The sequence below is a fragment of the Cygnus olor genome, chromosome 1, assembly GCF_009769625.2.
Source record: "Cygnus olor isolate bCygOlo1 chromosome 1, bCygOlo1.pri.v2, whole genome shotgun sequence".
NCBI classification, from domain to species: Eukaryota; Metazoa; Chordata; class Aves; order Anseriformes; family Anatidae; genus Cygnus; species Cygnus olor.
Window position 1 is genome coordinate 31,231,688 of NC_049169.1, and position 16,981 is coordinate 31,248,668.

At 37.6% G+C, this 16,981-nt stretch overlaps 1 protein-coding gene across 5 annotated transcripts in view; it reads left to right on the forward strand.

Moving 5' to 3' along the window:
- Positions 1-12,397, forward strand: part of CNTN1 (contactin 1) — a 250,764-nt gene extending 238,367 nt beyond the window's left edge. For all 5 annotated transcript variants that reach the window (XM_040551249.1, XM_040551253.1, XM_040551250.1 and 2 more), the window contains one exon: positions 10,003-12,397. In XM_040551249.1, the coding sequence (XP_040407183.1) occupies positions 10,003-10,082 (80 nt within the window). In that variant the 3' untranslated portion in view covers positions 10,083-12,397. The remainder of the gene's footprint in view (positions 1-10,002) is intronic.
- The last annotated feature ends 4,584 nt before the right edge of the window (positions 12,398-16,981 follow it).

Genomic DNA, 16,981 nt, shown 5'->3' on the forward strand with positions numbered 1-16,981 from the left:
TTGACAGACAAAGGATTAGTTCTTCTTTAGAAATCATTTCATACTCTTTTTACTGTTCTCAGCAGTTTGGATGTTACTCACCAATCAATGTCTGACTTCTAAAATGAGAAGAAGAAAAATAAATTGAGCTTCACTGTGCAGTTAGGCATACCTTTTTGAAAAAAAAATGGCAAGATTTTGGCTGCCACTGTTTCATTAGGGCCATCAATTCATCAATGAATTAATGGTGTAGCATTCAAATTCAATTTGGCCGAGTTTTTCTTCTTCATTATTTTTTTTCCTTATTGAGACATATCATATGGGTATTATGGGTATTTTAAGCTTTCTCGTTAGACCTACACAGGAACACTATACTCCATCTCTTTTATGAAGCAAATTGCTTGTTATTTTACGTTTGATTTGCCACTAGAAGAAGATGGAGGAAATATGAAAGTTCCATATGTATTTTAACTCTTTTTTTCCTTAAATGTAGCAACATAGCAAAAGGCAGAAATCACAGAAAAAATCACATAGCCCATAGAGTGAATGCCAAGATTAGTATTTTGCTTTAATATAGTAATTCCTTTGATGCATAATGATTTAATTTTATACAAATGCATATTCTACTTTTACTTCGTCGTAGGGCAACTATTGAACTAGATTTATACAGTAGTTTTAATTGCTTTGAGAAATCAAAGGTAGCCAGCTTGTGTTTGGAGTGGTTTAAAGTAATCTTTGGAGAACTCATCTCATTATTTTTTCCCCTTAATAATCTAGACAGGATAGCAGAGGTGATCACAGGGATGAAGGGATGAAGAAGGGAATGCTTTCTGGCCATAACCAATTCTTACATGTTTTAATTTTTAGTAGCAAGCAGTGGAACTGCGTTATTCAAATCCTTGTGGTATTTTTTAAGTTCAGTGGTTAACAGTCTTCACAAACTTCACAAAACACAAACTTCTCAGTTTTGTGTACCTAACCTAGACAGACTACTTTTTTTCTCAGTGAGGAGAATGATTCAGAAGTCCTAGGTAAGACATCGTCTCTTACACATCTTTTGTTAAAACCTCTCTTGTGTAACAGAAACCAGTGATTTTCTGACAGATGAGATTAGTGATCTTTTTTTCTAGTTACTTCACCGGCAAAGTCCAACCGACTTCAGAAAACCTTTTTGGTAATAAGGAAGGCACACATCTCTTTAGTTTAGTATTAAGGAAGTACCACCGAGTCCAGTTCCTTTAATAAACACTAAGGTTGTATAGTTCGGTGGCAAGAGGCTATCTAACAGAAGTGCATAATGGTATAAAGAACAAAAATGATAGATCCAAAGTCTAGATAATGTCAGATGATATCACATAGGGCAGTGGTCTGAAATTGCAATTTGGAAAGTTTAGACTAGACTTAAAGAAAAATTTCACCAAGAAGTGAAATTTCAGTACTGAGACAGGTAACCCAGAGAGCATGTGCTTTTTTCATCTTTGGAGGTTTTTGTGTCTCAGCTAGGAAAAGCTGTGACTGGGGACATCCAATGTTGGTGACAGGCCTGATATGAGTGGAAAGTCAGACTAGATCACCCCATATGCACCTTCCAACCAGGCATTTTGTGCTCCTATGAGCTGTATAACTTCTGAACTTCAGATCTATTGATGGTACATTAAATGATGTTTCATTAGAAGTACAGTTTGTTCCATGATTATTTGGCAGCTTTGAATTCATGTATAAATAGATGGATTTGTTACTACAGGTATAAAACATAGATAAAAATCATATATTTGCTAAGTCAAACTTATCTTTTAAGTGCTAGTGACCATATAGGAAATATTTGTGTGTATTTTTGCCTCCCTTTCATAGCTGTATTAAGTAGTACATCTTATTACATATTGAAATGCTCCATGCCCTTTTCAGAATATTTGAAGGACTTAGATGTCAGATTGTTTTTGCCTTTAAATGCCATATATTTCACTTTCACTGTGCTCTAAAGCCTGTTTGTAGAAGCAATAGATGGAGAATTGAAGGCAGAATTGTCTTAGAACTAGACGTTATAAGAGTGCTACCAAGGTACCTGGCCTGTCTATGTGCCTGTTCAACACAATTATATTAAGCTAGCATGGAAGGGAAGGAGGAATATTAACTCTGTCAACGTAGGAAGTGTCAGAAGAATCTTTCATCTCAGCTCATCTGAATATTTCTGAGTATCAGATTCAGTGTTTGTGTCTTTTAGCTATAGAGATGTTGAAATAGGAACTGTATCAGGAGAGAAAATCTAACGGAAGGTCAATTAAAAAATTTCTTCCCCAGAAGCCTGACAATTTGCACAACCCAAGAACTTTTGTTTCATTGGTTTTAGAGACTAAATTAATCACAGAAGTTTGAACTGAAGAAATGTTAGGCTTACAGCTTGTGTAAGTCTCAATGTCTAGTCAATTCTGTTTCTGCTACATCTGTTTCCAAGAACACAGAAAATTTCAAAACTGTAGTATTTTCCCATCAATTCACCACCATTTTGCACCTAAAGTTCCCGCTGTTCACCCATTGTACCATTTGGTTGTATAAATGTGAGCTATTTGCAAGTGAAAAGGAGTGACTTATCTGGTGTATACTTGGGACATACTTATTTGCAAAAACATTCACAAATCCTTGTTTTCTTGAATAAGGAAGAGCAGGCTCCTCACTCAGAAATCCCCAGACATACCACTTCACCAAAGATCTGCCCTTTTTCTTCTTTTCAGGGCTACAATGAAATTTTCTCTTTTAGCCTCCCATTTTTTTTCCTGAAATATTAGCCCTTTCTGATTAAAAACCTGTTACGAGTCACTCAGAGGAAGATCAATTTCCTCTGAGTGGTTATCAACTATAATTTCTGAGGCAATGCAGAACGTATCCATGTGGAACACTCACAGCCAAGTGTTTTGCCACACCAGACAATCGGTGTAATTACAAATGAGCTTTTCTATATGGACAAGCTATGGAAACTTGCTCCAAGCTCCTCCTGCTGCTTCAGCAATTTCCAGCAGTGAACACCTCTTCTTAGCTGAAGACATGATTCAGCCTTACTTGGTCTGGCAGTAATCCTGGTGCTTCTTGTGAGCCAGTTTGTCAGGAGTGATTGCTCGCAATGGAGAGACAGAGCAGATGCTGAGAGGTATGACAAGCCTTTATGTCACAGAAACTACCCTGAAATTCACAACATGTGTGTGAGCTACAAATACAACTTTTGCCTGGGTCACAAATGGGCCTCCACAAATTTTTCTTGCTATTATTGAGTGTACCACTTTAAAAATACATTTTAATAATGCTACCTGTGATCTTCTACTTAACTATCCATGCAAGATAATCTGTAATGAGCATTACAGATGTGAAGGGGAAGAGGACTCTGATAAATAATTCACATTTATTGAAATTTACTAATAGTCTGCCAACTGAATATTATCTCATTTTCCTCAGGGTCTAATGCATCTTTTCATGTTGGCAGCCCAGGTCTCCAGCAGGGCTAGAGTCAATAGAAAAGAAGCCCATGCAGCTGCCAGTGGGCACTGCCAGCAAGCCAGGTGCCATTGCCAGAGCAAAACAAAGAAGTTCACTTGGCTCTGGGATACGGCTTCTCAGGAAGAAGAAAAAAGACTAACACAGTGGGTGGAAAAACCACCCAGACCATCAGTAGTCCTTTAAACATGTTTTTAATGCTCTGTCTCTTGTTCTTGTAATAGTTTTAAAACTGTTCTAGAGCTACACAGAAAACATTAGCACAGCACAAAGCACAGGCAAATGCACAGCATATACATCTACTCTGCTGCAAAACTGTAATTCATAGGGCTGTGAATTACTCTGTAGAGACTTTCTTGAAATGTTTATGGCATAGACAAGAGGAAAATTTCCTCATACCTAAACAAAGGTATTCCTAGACAAGGGAAAGTTGGACTTATGACTTAGCAATGCTGCCACTGATGCTAGATAAACATATTCTAATTAGTTCAGTTATTTTCCATTTCCATGAATAGGGATAGAAGAATTTTAAACATGCCTGCTGATATTTCCCATTTCTTTTGCAGTAGCCTTTCATGAAGACAATTTCTGTCTGGGACAAGTGGAATTTCATTTCAGAAGCCAGTTCACAGAACAACAAACCCACACACTTATTTTATGCAATTTAACCTAAAAAAAAAAAAAAAAAAAGTATTTTCTCCCTTCCCAGTTTACTGTCCTACCTGGATAAACATGAAAACACTCAGAAAACAGATATTGATGAAACCCAGTAGATGCTAACGAAACTAATGAACAGCTTTCAGAAGATCTGAACAGGCAAAAATGCCCTTTTCTTCCAGTTGGCTGAGTTATCTCTCAGAGAAGTGGACATGTTTAGTTGCAAGCAAGGAGAAACAGAATATGAGAAGGATTTGAATTTACCTTTCTTAAAGTAAAAAGGAGAAATATTGAAACGGATAATTCTGTTGGACAATGCATCTTGGGCACTGTACCAAGAGGAGAATATTACTTACAGGAAAATGGACAGGAGTTCTTTCAAAACGAAAGACTTTTGCAAAACAGGCACAAAGGCACACTCATTTCTTAAATATCAAGAATAAAACTTTGTTTTGCTGCAAACTTAAATTAATTATGAATCATATAAAATATCAGTTCTGATAAGAAAGATTTCATTTTCCTTACTCACTCTTAATAAATGTATGATAGCTTCTGTCATGTTGCACCTACTGTATCATTCAGATAGTCAGTCTGAATCTACGTGAACAGCTGAGATACTCACTTCAAAATCAAACTCCTCAAACTAGAACAGTCATGTAGACATTCCCAGCGATGCTCAGTTCCTGGAAACTAAGAAAACTGATGTAATTTAATACAAATTAAGTCTTGAACAATCATTCCTGACAACAAAAGGGGAGAAGGAGTTTTGCCACAACAGGATCAGCTCATTAATAGCCAAGGAACAGCTTGAAGTTTGTGTACGTTGGCAGGACAGACATTTTCTCACTGAGAAAGAGAAGTTATTTATGTATGACAGTTTCACAGATGACCAGTAACTAATTTCCTGGTTTGCAGACCTGATGAAACTAAGATTTCTAAATAGTCCTGTACATTTTTTTACAGTCCAGTATAAAAAAAGATACTAATGTTGGGAAAAGGACCAGAAATGCCTTATCTTTAAGATAAGTAACATTTAAAGAAAATAATGACATATTTTTAATATCAGGTCATTGCGAAGTCTTGGGAAATATATAGATGTCTGAATTGTTTTAATGCTTGTTTCATTTAGGCATTAAACTAATTTCATTCCTTTTGAATGTAATTGGAAACATGTTGCCCATTGTTCAAGATGCCAGTAAAATTTGAGATCTCCAGTCGTGTAAAAAATTTCATCCTAGACTTTTAATGATTGAGATAGCAATGCAGAATATGAAATACAAATGAAAAGCTGTGGATTAGTGGGATTTTACCGGGAGTTCCTGTGATATGTAAAGGTCTTGCTGAAGGTAAACCTGGCCAGCAGTAGGCCAGGTTCATTTACTCAGGTAAACAGCCATTCATGAGAAAGTTATCCCTAAAGGCTGCTGAGAACAGAAGGCAGGAAAATAGTTATGATAACTGCATGCATCACACACAAATTGTATTCAATTTTAAGCTATGTTATTGGTATATGTTTCTGTAGATAGTTTAGTCCTAGGCTTAAAAATATCAACTACAGGAACTCTATAGCAGACAGTAGTAAGGCCTTCATGGGAATATAGGAAGAAAACAAGATTTCACAGCAAATGTTTAGGGCTGCTGGGAAAAAAATGCATTTAAGGTATGTGTTTCATGTTTATTTGAAAGAAATGAGGAATCTTGATCTGATGTCCACACATAGTGGGTATTAGGAGTGGTAATTAGGTCATGTGATGCTCATTTGGTTTTGGCCCCTACTTTGGTGGCTGTAGCTTGCAATAGCATGCAGGCTGGAGACATAAGATACTGGTTGAGAGTACAGAACAAACATGACGCTGAGGAGAGAATGAAGCTTTACGTGCTAAATATATCCAGATCATACCTGCCTAGACTACAGGAGTTGTTCAATAATCATTCTGTTTTAATTTACATCCACATGTTTATCTCTGCATATTCACTAAGTCTTAATCTGGCATTTCTCTATTTTTCTAAAAGATTGTTAAAACTGACAGATCACAACTGCTTTACTCTATTGCACAGAATTAAATCCTGTGGTTTGTACTCAGGCAAAAGTTACATTAATTTCCATTCATGAGCTACAGGAATATATGGGCTGTCATGCAGTGGTGAATAATATTTCAAGTATGGTTCCTGACATGTGGGTCCGTAATCTAACAAGAAGAAAATAAAAAAAAAAAAAAGAGAGAAGAAAAATTTAATGTGCATTTATTGTCCTAATGTTCTGCTGATGAGCTGTCTGAGGGTAGGATTTGCTTCACTGTGGAAAGCTGTTGTAAGCATCTGTGCACCAGTGCCTAAACCTTGAAGAAACTGCTGCAATGGGGTAAACTGCTAGTTTTTCAATTCTGGAGCTAGTGAATGCGTCTCAGGGGAAGACTTATTATTCCTTTCTCTTTGTAGAATAGTTACATGCAAATAGAAATTTCCTCGTACTTGCTCATCATCGAGCTTCACTCAGAAAACTTTTCTTCATGTTTTCTTTCATCAGAAGCATTCAAAATGGGACTTCAGTTGTGTCTTCCCAACTGCATTTTCCTGTTCTGACAAAGACAGAACACATTTTTGTGGATATTCTTAGATCCAGAATCTAGAACATATTTTCTGTGGCTATTATTTATTCATTATAAATGACGACATTGATATTTGTGTATAGAGACTACAAAAAATATTCACATGTCTTATAAATCACTAAAAGTACGGATAAATATACCCCCATACTTTCACGATTACCAAAATGTGCAGTTGTTATGTATGAGAATACATTTGAACATAACTTTATGTATGTCTTAAGTATAAACCTCCTCCATTTATGGATACTTACAAAAGCAATCTTTCAATATTTTCCTTCATTTACCTTTTACTGAGCTGCACTGTGTACAGCTGATTTGAGGCAATGGAGAAGTATTTGTTGGTCTCTTGTCTTGTTTTCCAAATGCTTGGATATCAGAAAGTACTTCAGAAGAAATGCTGACTTCAGAAAGGAACCCTACAGTATTAGGGGAAAGGGTGGGAGTGGGAGCAGAGTTTTTAGAGGTCAGAAGCAAGAGAAAACTGAGGGTGGAGTTTAGTACGGGGGACAGGAAAGAGAGCGGAGCAGCAGAACGTCATCATTTGAGTGAGGAGCAGAGTCAGGAGGAGTTAGATGGTGGACTTGGAGGGTGGAGAAGAATACAGCTGAAGTTGAAAATAAATTATCTGGGGAAAGCCCCAAAATCCTGGGTTCATGGCAGAGATGCTGTGGACTTTCTTCCTGGCTGGACATTAGAGAAACCAGGATGATGTGAAAATACTTGTTCCCACCTCCTGTGGCAGAAAAAAGAGGGGGAATAGTTGGCTCCATCTCTGAGGCTGTTTTCCGAATAGATCTCTGTCGCGGTTTGCATAGAGCTTCAGCCATGGGTCAGGAGACATTGCCTTTTAGTCTGCCTTTCTAGTAGCACTTAAATTCACTGCTGAAGGCCTCCTGTTTGCTAGTGGCTTATGGTCCTCTTTCTGTTAAATGACTTGCACCATGAATCTTGCATATCTTGTGTGGTATTTGGCCACCTCATAAGCATCCTTCCATTCCTGGGATGTGGAGGGTGCACACAGATTTTGGCTGAAAGGTGTCATTAGACCCAGCTCTTTCCAGTGATACACATATACTATGTATATCTGGTGGAACATAATTTTTCCCACCGTACCAATGCTCAGGAATTGGTTGGGAAGAGCGGTAGTAAGTCAATTGTAAGGAAAGAAGAAGCATTCTAGGTTGAGATATGATCCCAACAGGCTTTCCAAAGAATTGCCTGAAAAAAAATGTTTGGGGCCAAATGAGGAGAGGAGATAGTGCTATGAACATGGGCAACTGCAGATAAAGACTCAATTAAGACTCAATTTTCTTCTCAGAAAGAGTAGTCAGACATTGGAAAGGGTTGCCCAGGGTGGTGGTGGTGTCACCATCCCTGGGGATGTTTAAGGGAAGGTTGGACATGGTGCTTAGGGACATGGTTTAGTGGGTGACATTGGTAGTAGGGTGATAGTTGGACCAGATGATCTTGAAGATCTTTTCCAGCCTTAATGATTGTATGATTCTATGAATTAAATGACTGTGCGAAGAGGAAAAGCTCTCTCTAGTACAAAGATTAAGACTGTATGTGATCATCCTTAGTTGGGACTTGTTTGGGGGGCAAAGCTTTCAGCCTGGACTTGCAAATAGTACAAGTATAGTACATCACAGAAGACACTGATTAGAAGGAAGTCAAACCTATACTGTGTCGAGACATTTCATGAAAACCCCGTCAGAAACAAAATCCCTGCAATTATGTATATAGGAACCACAAATGAATAATATCACTTTTATATATCTACAACTGACTGATGAGCTGGTGAATCCAGGAGTTTTCTGTTTTGGACTTGGCCCACATACATTATGAAAATTGTTTTTGTTATCAGTCAGTTTCATTTCCATCTAATTTCCTTACTTTCTCATTATTGTGGATAGGAAATACTGTGAGAAGTAAATGCTTGAGGGAACTTACTGGTATTCAGTTGGCCAAAACAGCATTTTTTTCACACTCTATCTTGTTTTGCTAATTTATAATTAGTTAAGTGCTTTGCTAATAGGAGGTTTGAGAATGAATATAAGCCCTTTACTTATACTGAAAGATGCAAAAACTTCTTGGGCAGCCACATAAAACCTACACTTCTGTCTTTCTGGAAGCCTGCATGAAGTTGGAGAAAATTACGTGATTTATGTGGCTGTGCAAGATGTGCCTGACAAGGAGATGTGAATGCTACTTTGGGACTTCCTATGAAAGAATGCTTGAAATTTGGTGTACTGTGCCTGTCATTAGCTAAATTAGGACTACCTGCTGAAATCTATGCTGCTTGTTTCACGTGTTACCTTTTCAGTCTATTTTTGTCCTCATTCAGAGGAACATTTGCTGAGGAGCCATCCAGCAGGTAGGTTCCAGCAGTGCCTCAGGATTGTTGCCACCAGTTGCAAACCCCTTAGTGTGTGTTCAACAGCAACATGAGCAGTAGTAAGCTAGGTCCCACCTTTCTGGGATGATAGAATAGCCCATTCTCCAACATCTCTGGCCCATCTCCAGGACTAACAGCCAGGCTGACATTCATTATCGATTTGGCTAGGTTATTTTGTCACATACATGCTTCTTAATGAGGAGCTGGTCCACAGCAACACAAGACATTTAACATAATAGCAATTCTTATGCCTGATTGCCAGAGCAAGTCAAGTAAAGCTTGCAAGCTGTCAATTAATATTTTTTGTCTTAAAATATTTGTTTAAGAAAGACACTTGTGACTTTAACAGACATCGATGTGTAAATGCCACACTGCTAGAAGTCAGCCATCTGGACTTTGTAATCTAGCTGGTAAACAAATGGACCAGGCTCTTTGACATCTCTCAGATTATTGCTGATCATAATAACATTAACATTTCCAAAGGTGTCTCTTTGCTTTGTCACATTTCAAAGACTCCATTAATTTTGTTTTCAAGTGTTTAAATATTTATTTTGACCTTTTACCTCCTGGTATAACCTCCTGGCTTGTTGGACCATCCAAATCAAAATACACTGATGTGTTCTGAATGGCCTTGCTGCTTGTATAAACACACTGCATAAACAACTCTTGCAGAACAAAAGACCAAGTCCTCGGCTGTACTGAGAAAGTCTCTTTGTCCATTTCAGATTATGCATACAGGTAGGAGCTGTGTTGAGATACGCCAGCTGGTTTTCTGGCCTTCTAAACCCTGCATTCTTGCTTGCATCCAAGATTGTTTCTCCACACAGTGAGTAATGCTGAAGTAAAATAACACTGTGCTGTTATCTGTTTGATGTGCAGGTGCCACTGCTGGAGTACCGACTCTGCTTCTGGGCCTGGTGCTGCCTACCCTCAGTGTCCTTGCCTACTCGGGATTCTGAATGTAGCTGGATTTATCTTGTCCTCAACCGAACACAAGGGACTCCCTTGAAGACGAGGACTGCAACTCTTGATTCCTGTGGCACCGTCCTAAGCCAAATAAATTACACTTTAAAATAAATCACCCTACCAATTTCCTATGGACTTTAAGAGGACTGAGGCATCCAGGAACTCCTTCATTAAGTAAATCAACTTTTGAAAGGATAAGAAATATTTTTAACTTGTTCCAATATGCCTTATAAAACACTTATGCTGATCTGTGACAGTTGCATGATTTGGTCCAATGGGGCAAGTTACAGTGTTAAAACCCAATAACATAGGCTGTACAGTGAAAGTAAAATCACCATACGTAGGTGCTTTAACTTGAATAACAAATTGTGAAATATAATAGAGATTGAAATGTTGATTGTATGTGATAAATGTAAGAGTACTACGTCTGTCTGTACTATCCTATATGTTTTGTGTACTGCATATTTTTGAATGGCCCCATCATCATTTATTGGGATTACTGGTTTTTAGAGAGACAGTCAAAGCAAAAACATTTTGTTTATTTTTACAGCTATATTTCTTGAGGCTATTGGATACAATTTGAAGGACCTGAAATAAAAGTCAGTTACAAGGAATTTTTTATTTTAAATATGTTTAGAATACCCGAGACACTCGTAGCATGCTCAACTTAAAGGAATTTACCTGTACTTTACTGACACTGGATTTACCATATTCTTTTTTAAAAACAGTTCTGTTGAAAATTCTGTTATGGTCATTGTTCCTGATTTTAGGAATGAAATGTCAGCTTTCAGGGAAGCAGCATAATATATTGGTTTTGATTTAGTATTATTACTGTTATTATTAAGGTAGCAATATAACAGTTAGGAGACTGAAGATGGAGTCCATGCTAAAATCAGCTAAATGGACCATGAAATGGTAGGAAACTTATGTTATTTTTTAAAGTGAAAAGATTTAAAATAGAAAAAAGAAAAAGATATACAATAAATGGCAAAAACAGAGTAGCACAGTAAAAAAAATATTATATTTACATTTCTATGCTGCAGATACCAGATGTTACCTTCCTGTAGTGAAGTGTACATTTGGGAGAATTATATGCTTTTTCAAGAATTTGATATTATTCTAATGTTCATAGTGTTGTAAATAAGAGTTTTAAAGTTCTGAGACTGTTCCCCTATTTCATAGAGTACTGAATGATCCAACTGCGTGTTAATACATAAGAGTCAGATCCCAACTGTTAGTTGAATTTAAATGTTTACTATGGCCTTTGCAAAATGGGAGCTCTATTAGAGATGGAGAATGTTTTTGTTCTGACTGTATCCAGGGTGTTTCAGTAGTTTTTTATTTTGTTTTCTTTTGTTTTGTTTGTTTTTAAAGAAATGCACATTCCTTACATTTTCCATGGTGTGCTGGGAATTAGAGTGTGAATGTTGAAGAAACACAGTGCTATTGAATCAGCTGGCTCAAGTAATAGTGCAATGTCTGATGCTTCAAGAATTATAAGCTTTGAGTCATATTTTATTAGCACAACCTTGCTGGCTACTTAGAAATAGATTTTATCTTTTTAGAACTGATACTGTAGAGGTCCATAATAATAATATTTACATGAAGCAAGAGTAGGTCTATTAATAATTTACACCCCTTTCTTTAATTTGTATAATTTTGTACTATATATTTACATGTAAAAGTGTAGAGTCTTCATTAAGGAATATCAATAATATTGTTTTAGTTTAATTTTAAATATTTGTTACAAGATGAAAATTTTTTAAATAGGTGAAAGTGATAACTTCCCTATAGAGGAATGTCAAAGTGTCAAGCACTACTGAGTTTCGTAAATTGTATAATTATTTGAAAGAGAAATGAGCTGTCTTCATACATGAATAACTAATACGCTGTAAGCCTTCTGCACAAAAAAAAAAATAATGCATTTTATTGTATTTCATTTGGTTTGGTTCTTTTGCAGTATGGCTCATTTTTATATTATCTACAACCACAACTAAATCTTTTGCCAAATGCATGATTGCCTTTTACTTTTCTAATACATCGTGTAAAAAGCAGCAGTGGTTAGTTTTTGCATGAAAATGACCTGGGATGGGAAATACACTTTTTTTTTTTTTTTTTTTTTTTTAATCAGCAACACAGATGAGGTAGGTCTCACATACTGATCAGGTAGTTCCAGGTTCTTCATTGTGTCACATAATTGTGTAAATTTGACTGGGACCTTCAGTTTCAAATTGTTGTCAAGAAAAACTAACTGATGTATCACCTGCTTTAAAATGCAAGGTTCTTAATTAAAGTTTATATAGATAGACATATTTGTTGTTTCTTCATATTTCAGGAAACTTGATATTACTATTATTTGATACTGATGAATATTGAACTGTTTTTTTAGTTACTCTTTATCTTTTTTTTTTTTCCTTTTTTTTTAAAGAGTAGAGCAGGACTGTGCTTTGTCCTTTTTATGAATGAAAAGTAAACTACAATTAAATAAATGTATTAATGTTACTCAAGATATAATAACTGTCTTTTGAATTGGAGCTTTCTAATTTTATAATAATGTCATCTGTAACAGTAAAGGTCTGGATGGGATGAGGTCCTGTGTATCCCTCCCCTGCCTTCTTGTGAATTTTGCAGGAGATATGAGCCTTTCTGGAGTAAGGGTAGCTGTTTTACTTTGATTATAGGTGATACACTAAGATTTTCCTGACTTCAGTGGCTGAGAATCTCCCAAGAGCTTTTCAGCATTTTTGGAAGGAAGAGTTAAACAAGCAGAGTGTTTTTTCAGGTCATGTTTTCAAATTCAGTAGATATATTACAAAGAAAAGTGCCTGAAATGGGAAAACTTTGTATTGATTCATGCTTCGTGCGATCACAGTTTCCAAGAGCTCACATCAAAAATAGCTGGCTGAGAGACTGCCAGCCTTTGAGGGATCACCTTCATGTCCTAAACTGCACAAAATGTACCACGATAGAAGTTTATCTGTTGGTGAAGCTGATGATCATACTGCAGAACTTGGTTGCATCTACCTTCAGACATACCAAATGAGAAGAGCTGAAGACAGAATGTGTTTCATAGAATCATAGAATTGTTTAGGTTGGAAAAGACCTTCATGCTCTGCATCTAAAAGACTGTCTATTCAACTAGAGCAGACATCGGACATGAGGAAGAAAGAGTTTATAAGTGGTTTGTTAACTACATTTTGGACTTTTGATCTTGGCCTCTAAAAGAAATAAGGTTTTGATTCTCTATCTACGTGCTAATAACGCTGAACCTATTGGACAGTAGCAGACAACTTAAACAGCTATCATACTAAAGAAATTCATAGTCTGAGTAGAAGGCAGAGACTTAAATTAGAGCTTTGCATCAAAAGGGGCTGCAGCTAAAACTGACATTACCTGTTCTGTCCGGCCTGCTGGAAGCCCAGCTGGCAAACACCTCAGTGCCAGTATGGCTCAGCTCACCTCGCTCCTGGCAGAGGAAAACTGAGATCACTGCAGTGCTTGGGCAAGAAGGGGAAGAGTGGGGCATAGAACAAACATCCGTAAGAGAAAAGGCTTCATTATTTTCACTCTTCACAGAACAACCTTTGTTTGTTTGTGAGACTTCTTTGTTTCCAGACTTTGGAGCCTCTAGCTACACAAGATTATAAGAAATATGCCTTTAAATATTAGATATCTGGCTGAAGACCAGATCTTCCAGTCTTGATTTGCCCCAGCATTATATTAAGCTACATTTCCTATTGGAATTAAAATAACGAACATCAGGTAATACCCAAATACGTATTGGTACAGATCTTGAAGTAGTTCCAAATGCTATTGTTTGGAGATTTTATTTATTTAAATACGTCACTGAAATGTCAATCTTTCAGGTTATGACAGCACAATATAGATTAAGCAAATTCTGTTGGCAGCAGCATGCATTTCATAGCTTTTAGCACTTGTGCATGCTCCATCTTTACATACAATGTCCAGTGGAAAATTTTCACCATGTTAGGACATTGGCACTGTGTGTGAACAAGCTGCCTTCCACACAGAGCAGAGACATTTTCAGAGAAATATTTCCCCTCCCTGTTTCTTCCAGAGATGATTCATTTTTCTTTAACTTTTCTGCCAGTAGTTTCTTTTGCTTTGTCATTTTAGCATTCCTTTTATTCTCAGAAGAAAGGACAGAAAGCATGAATATCCACATGAATAGAAAATCAAAAGTAATGTTCATATCTCAAAACACCGTCTTTTCTTTCCTTGACAGGCTAATAAGTTTTTGTGTTTTTTTTTTTTTTCTTTTTTCCGTAATGTGGATGCAGATTAACCAAGTCTGTTCTAACAGATGTCTTGAAAAAGCATATGAAAACCATCTCCTTCACCTTAGTTGACCTTGACTCTTGTCTATTCTCTTGATTAATGTCTGGCATACATGCAGCTCTGCTGACATAGTGTTAGCCAGTGTTATGTGGGAAAGTAGAATAATTACGCTGGTAAAATGTCTGTCACGAGTGCTCTATACCCACTAGGAGGAGACATTCAACAACGGGGCAGCAAAGGCACTGTGTGAAGATGGGTTCCCATCAGGAGGTACACCTTGAGATGGTTGGGAGGGACTGTACAGGCGCACATCTCCAACTGCAGCCATGCCAGGTGCCCTGGAGTATACCCTGCCCTGAACATTGCTAATGGATAAGGGCAGAAAGGATAAAATTAAAGACCTGCTTGAATTCTCTCTCATCCGCATCCTAATCTACATTCAGCACTGATAATGGTTTTCAAAGACAACTCTTTCCTGCAACCACATGAAGCATCTACATTTATAGCAGAGTTATCTTATCTTACATTAGATGAGTAAATAGGTCAGACAAATGATTCTCCTGCCCACTGACTATTGAGACCTAGCTCTAAATCATAGCTAATTCTGGAGAAGATAAACCCCACCCCAGCCACATTACAACGTGCAATGTCAGCCACTGGTAAAAGGGCAATGCTTGACAGAGAATACAAAGACTGCTTATTTCTGATTCCCATGGGGAGAAAGATATAAAAGCATGGAGTCTCCAGAGGAATTCAGACCATGGGATTGATCTTGCTCGAGCAGCTCCCTGCTAGCAGCCCCTCTGCGGTGCTGGTAGTTGGGACACACTCATGGACACAGTGACTGCTTCGTGTACTAAATGTAATGCCTGGGACTGCTCTCCAGCACTGAGCCCGTTAGGCTTGCCTCCTGACTGAACTGCTTGCACATCCTAACTGGGTCACTATGCTAATGGGACAGTCCAACCTTACGCAGCATGGTACTACCTCAAAGCGTTAGGGGGACGTTCACTGGGCTTGAAGGCATGGCCGTGTGTGACAAGACCTTTGCTGATTCACCTCTTACACCTTGTAACTAAGCCACTGTCATTTGTCTTGTGAGTTCACATTTAGCCAATAATATTAATGAAATCATATATAGCATTCTCTGATGTTTTCATCAGTGTAGGAAGTTTTTGCCATAAAAGTTGAGGCGTATGCTTCTGTCAGACCTCCTCAATGACAGCACTCTGAAGCAATTAATTACAGACCTTAATTTAACTGTACTCTGGCAAAACACTCTAATGTGTAACAGACTCTCTGTGGATCGACCTGTAGCTCAAAGAGCTGTTGAAAAGCAGCACACTCACCACAAAGCTCCTCTCTGCCTGCCCTGCACTACCACTGCAGGCCTCCAAGATGTGTGCTAAGGCCAAGATGATGTCTATTCTGGCGCCAAACTCCAAGGCACGTCAGCCAAATTCAGTCTGGTTTGATTTCCAGTGAAGAGCAGGTGATGGAATGATGCAAAAGGTTACATTTGTAAATGTGAGCCTTGTACATGTACGTAAACTCATGCACTGGGATTGTAACAGGATCTGACAAATGTGTGCAAAAACACACACACAAACAAACAAACAAAAAAACCCTGCAGCTTTTGTGGCAGATTTTATATGTACAGCTTAAACTTTGTGGTGCCAGAGCCAAGAAAAAGCATGCAAAATTATTCCACTCAATTCTGCTCAGCAGTTATCTATCATCAACTTACAACACTGACTTTTCTGCGGTGTTGCGGATGTGATGACTTAGAGAGTGGAAGAGGAGAAAAGAGGGGACAATGGGAAGAATCAATAATTCAAACTCTTAAGACTGAGCCAAACATGTGCTAATACAAATGACCTAGAAAACTGCATAGATACTCTCTTTCAGTAACTGTGTTAGCATACAGCACAATAACACTCTCCTTTGGGGGTTACTAATTCCAGGATGTAGAAAAACAGGATTTATTTATAGAAAGAGCATAATTGCTGACTTGGTCTTTTTTTTAGTCAGTAAACTGAGCAAGCTACATGCCTTCGCTATGATAGGAACATAGGGTCACAAAGGGCATGAACTCAGTTAACAGTTTATTTCCCTACCTCAGTTGTTCCGGAATATCCTTGCTGGGCTGTGATAACCTGATGGCTCCTGACCAGTGTTCTCTCCTGCACTCACTCCTCAGGCAAATGCAAACTAAAAAGGGTATTTCCAAGATCAAAAATACTGGGTCTCCTTCCCTTCATTTCTTCGTCTTTCTTTCTTAGTCTGTCTTTCTTTTTCTCTTTGTTTCTCTCTTCTTCCTCTCTTCAATTTCTCAAAAACAGAACTAGGAAATTTAAGAGTGGTAGTATAAAGTTTTCAGCAAAAAATGCCATCCCCGGTCAAACTATGAAGTGAAACAAAGTCATTTACTAGCTGTGTATTCAAGAGATTTTGCAAAGCACTCAATTTCCCAGAAAGTTCTGACACAAGAATGAGGTAAAAACAGTGTAACTTTTATTTCTGTCAAGCACTACATAGGCTTCTTCCAAGAGCTTTGAATCGGATTTGGAGGATCAAGGATATATTCCAGTGC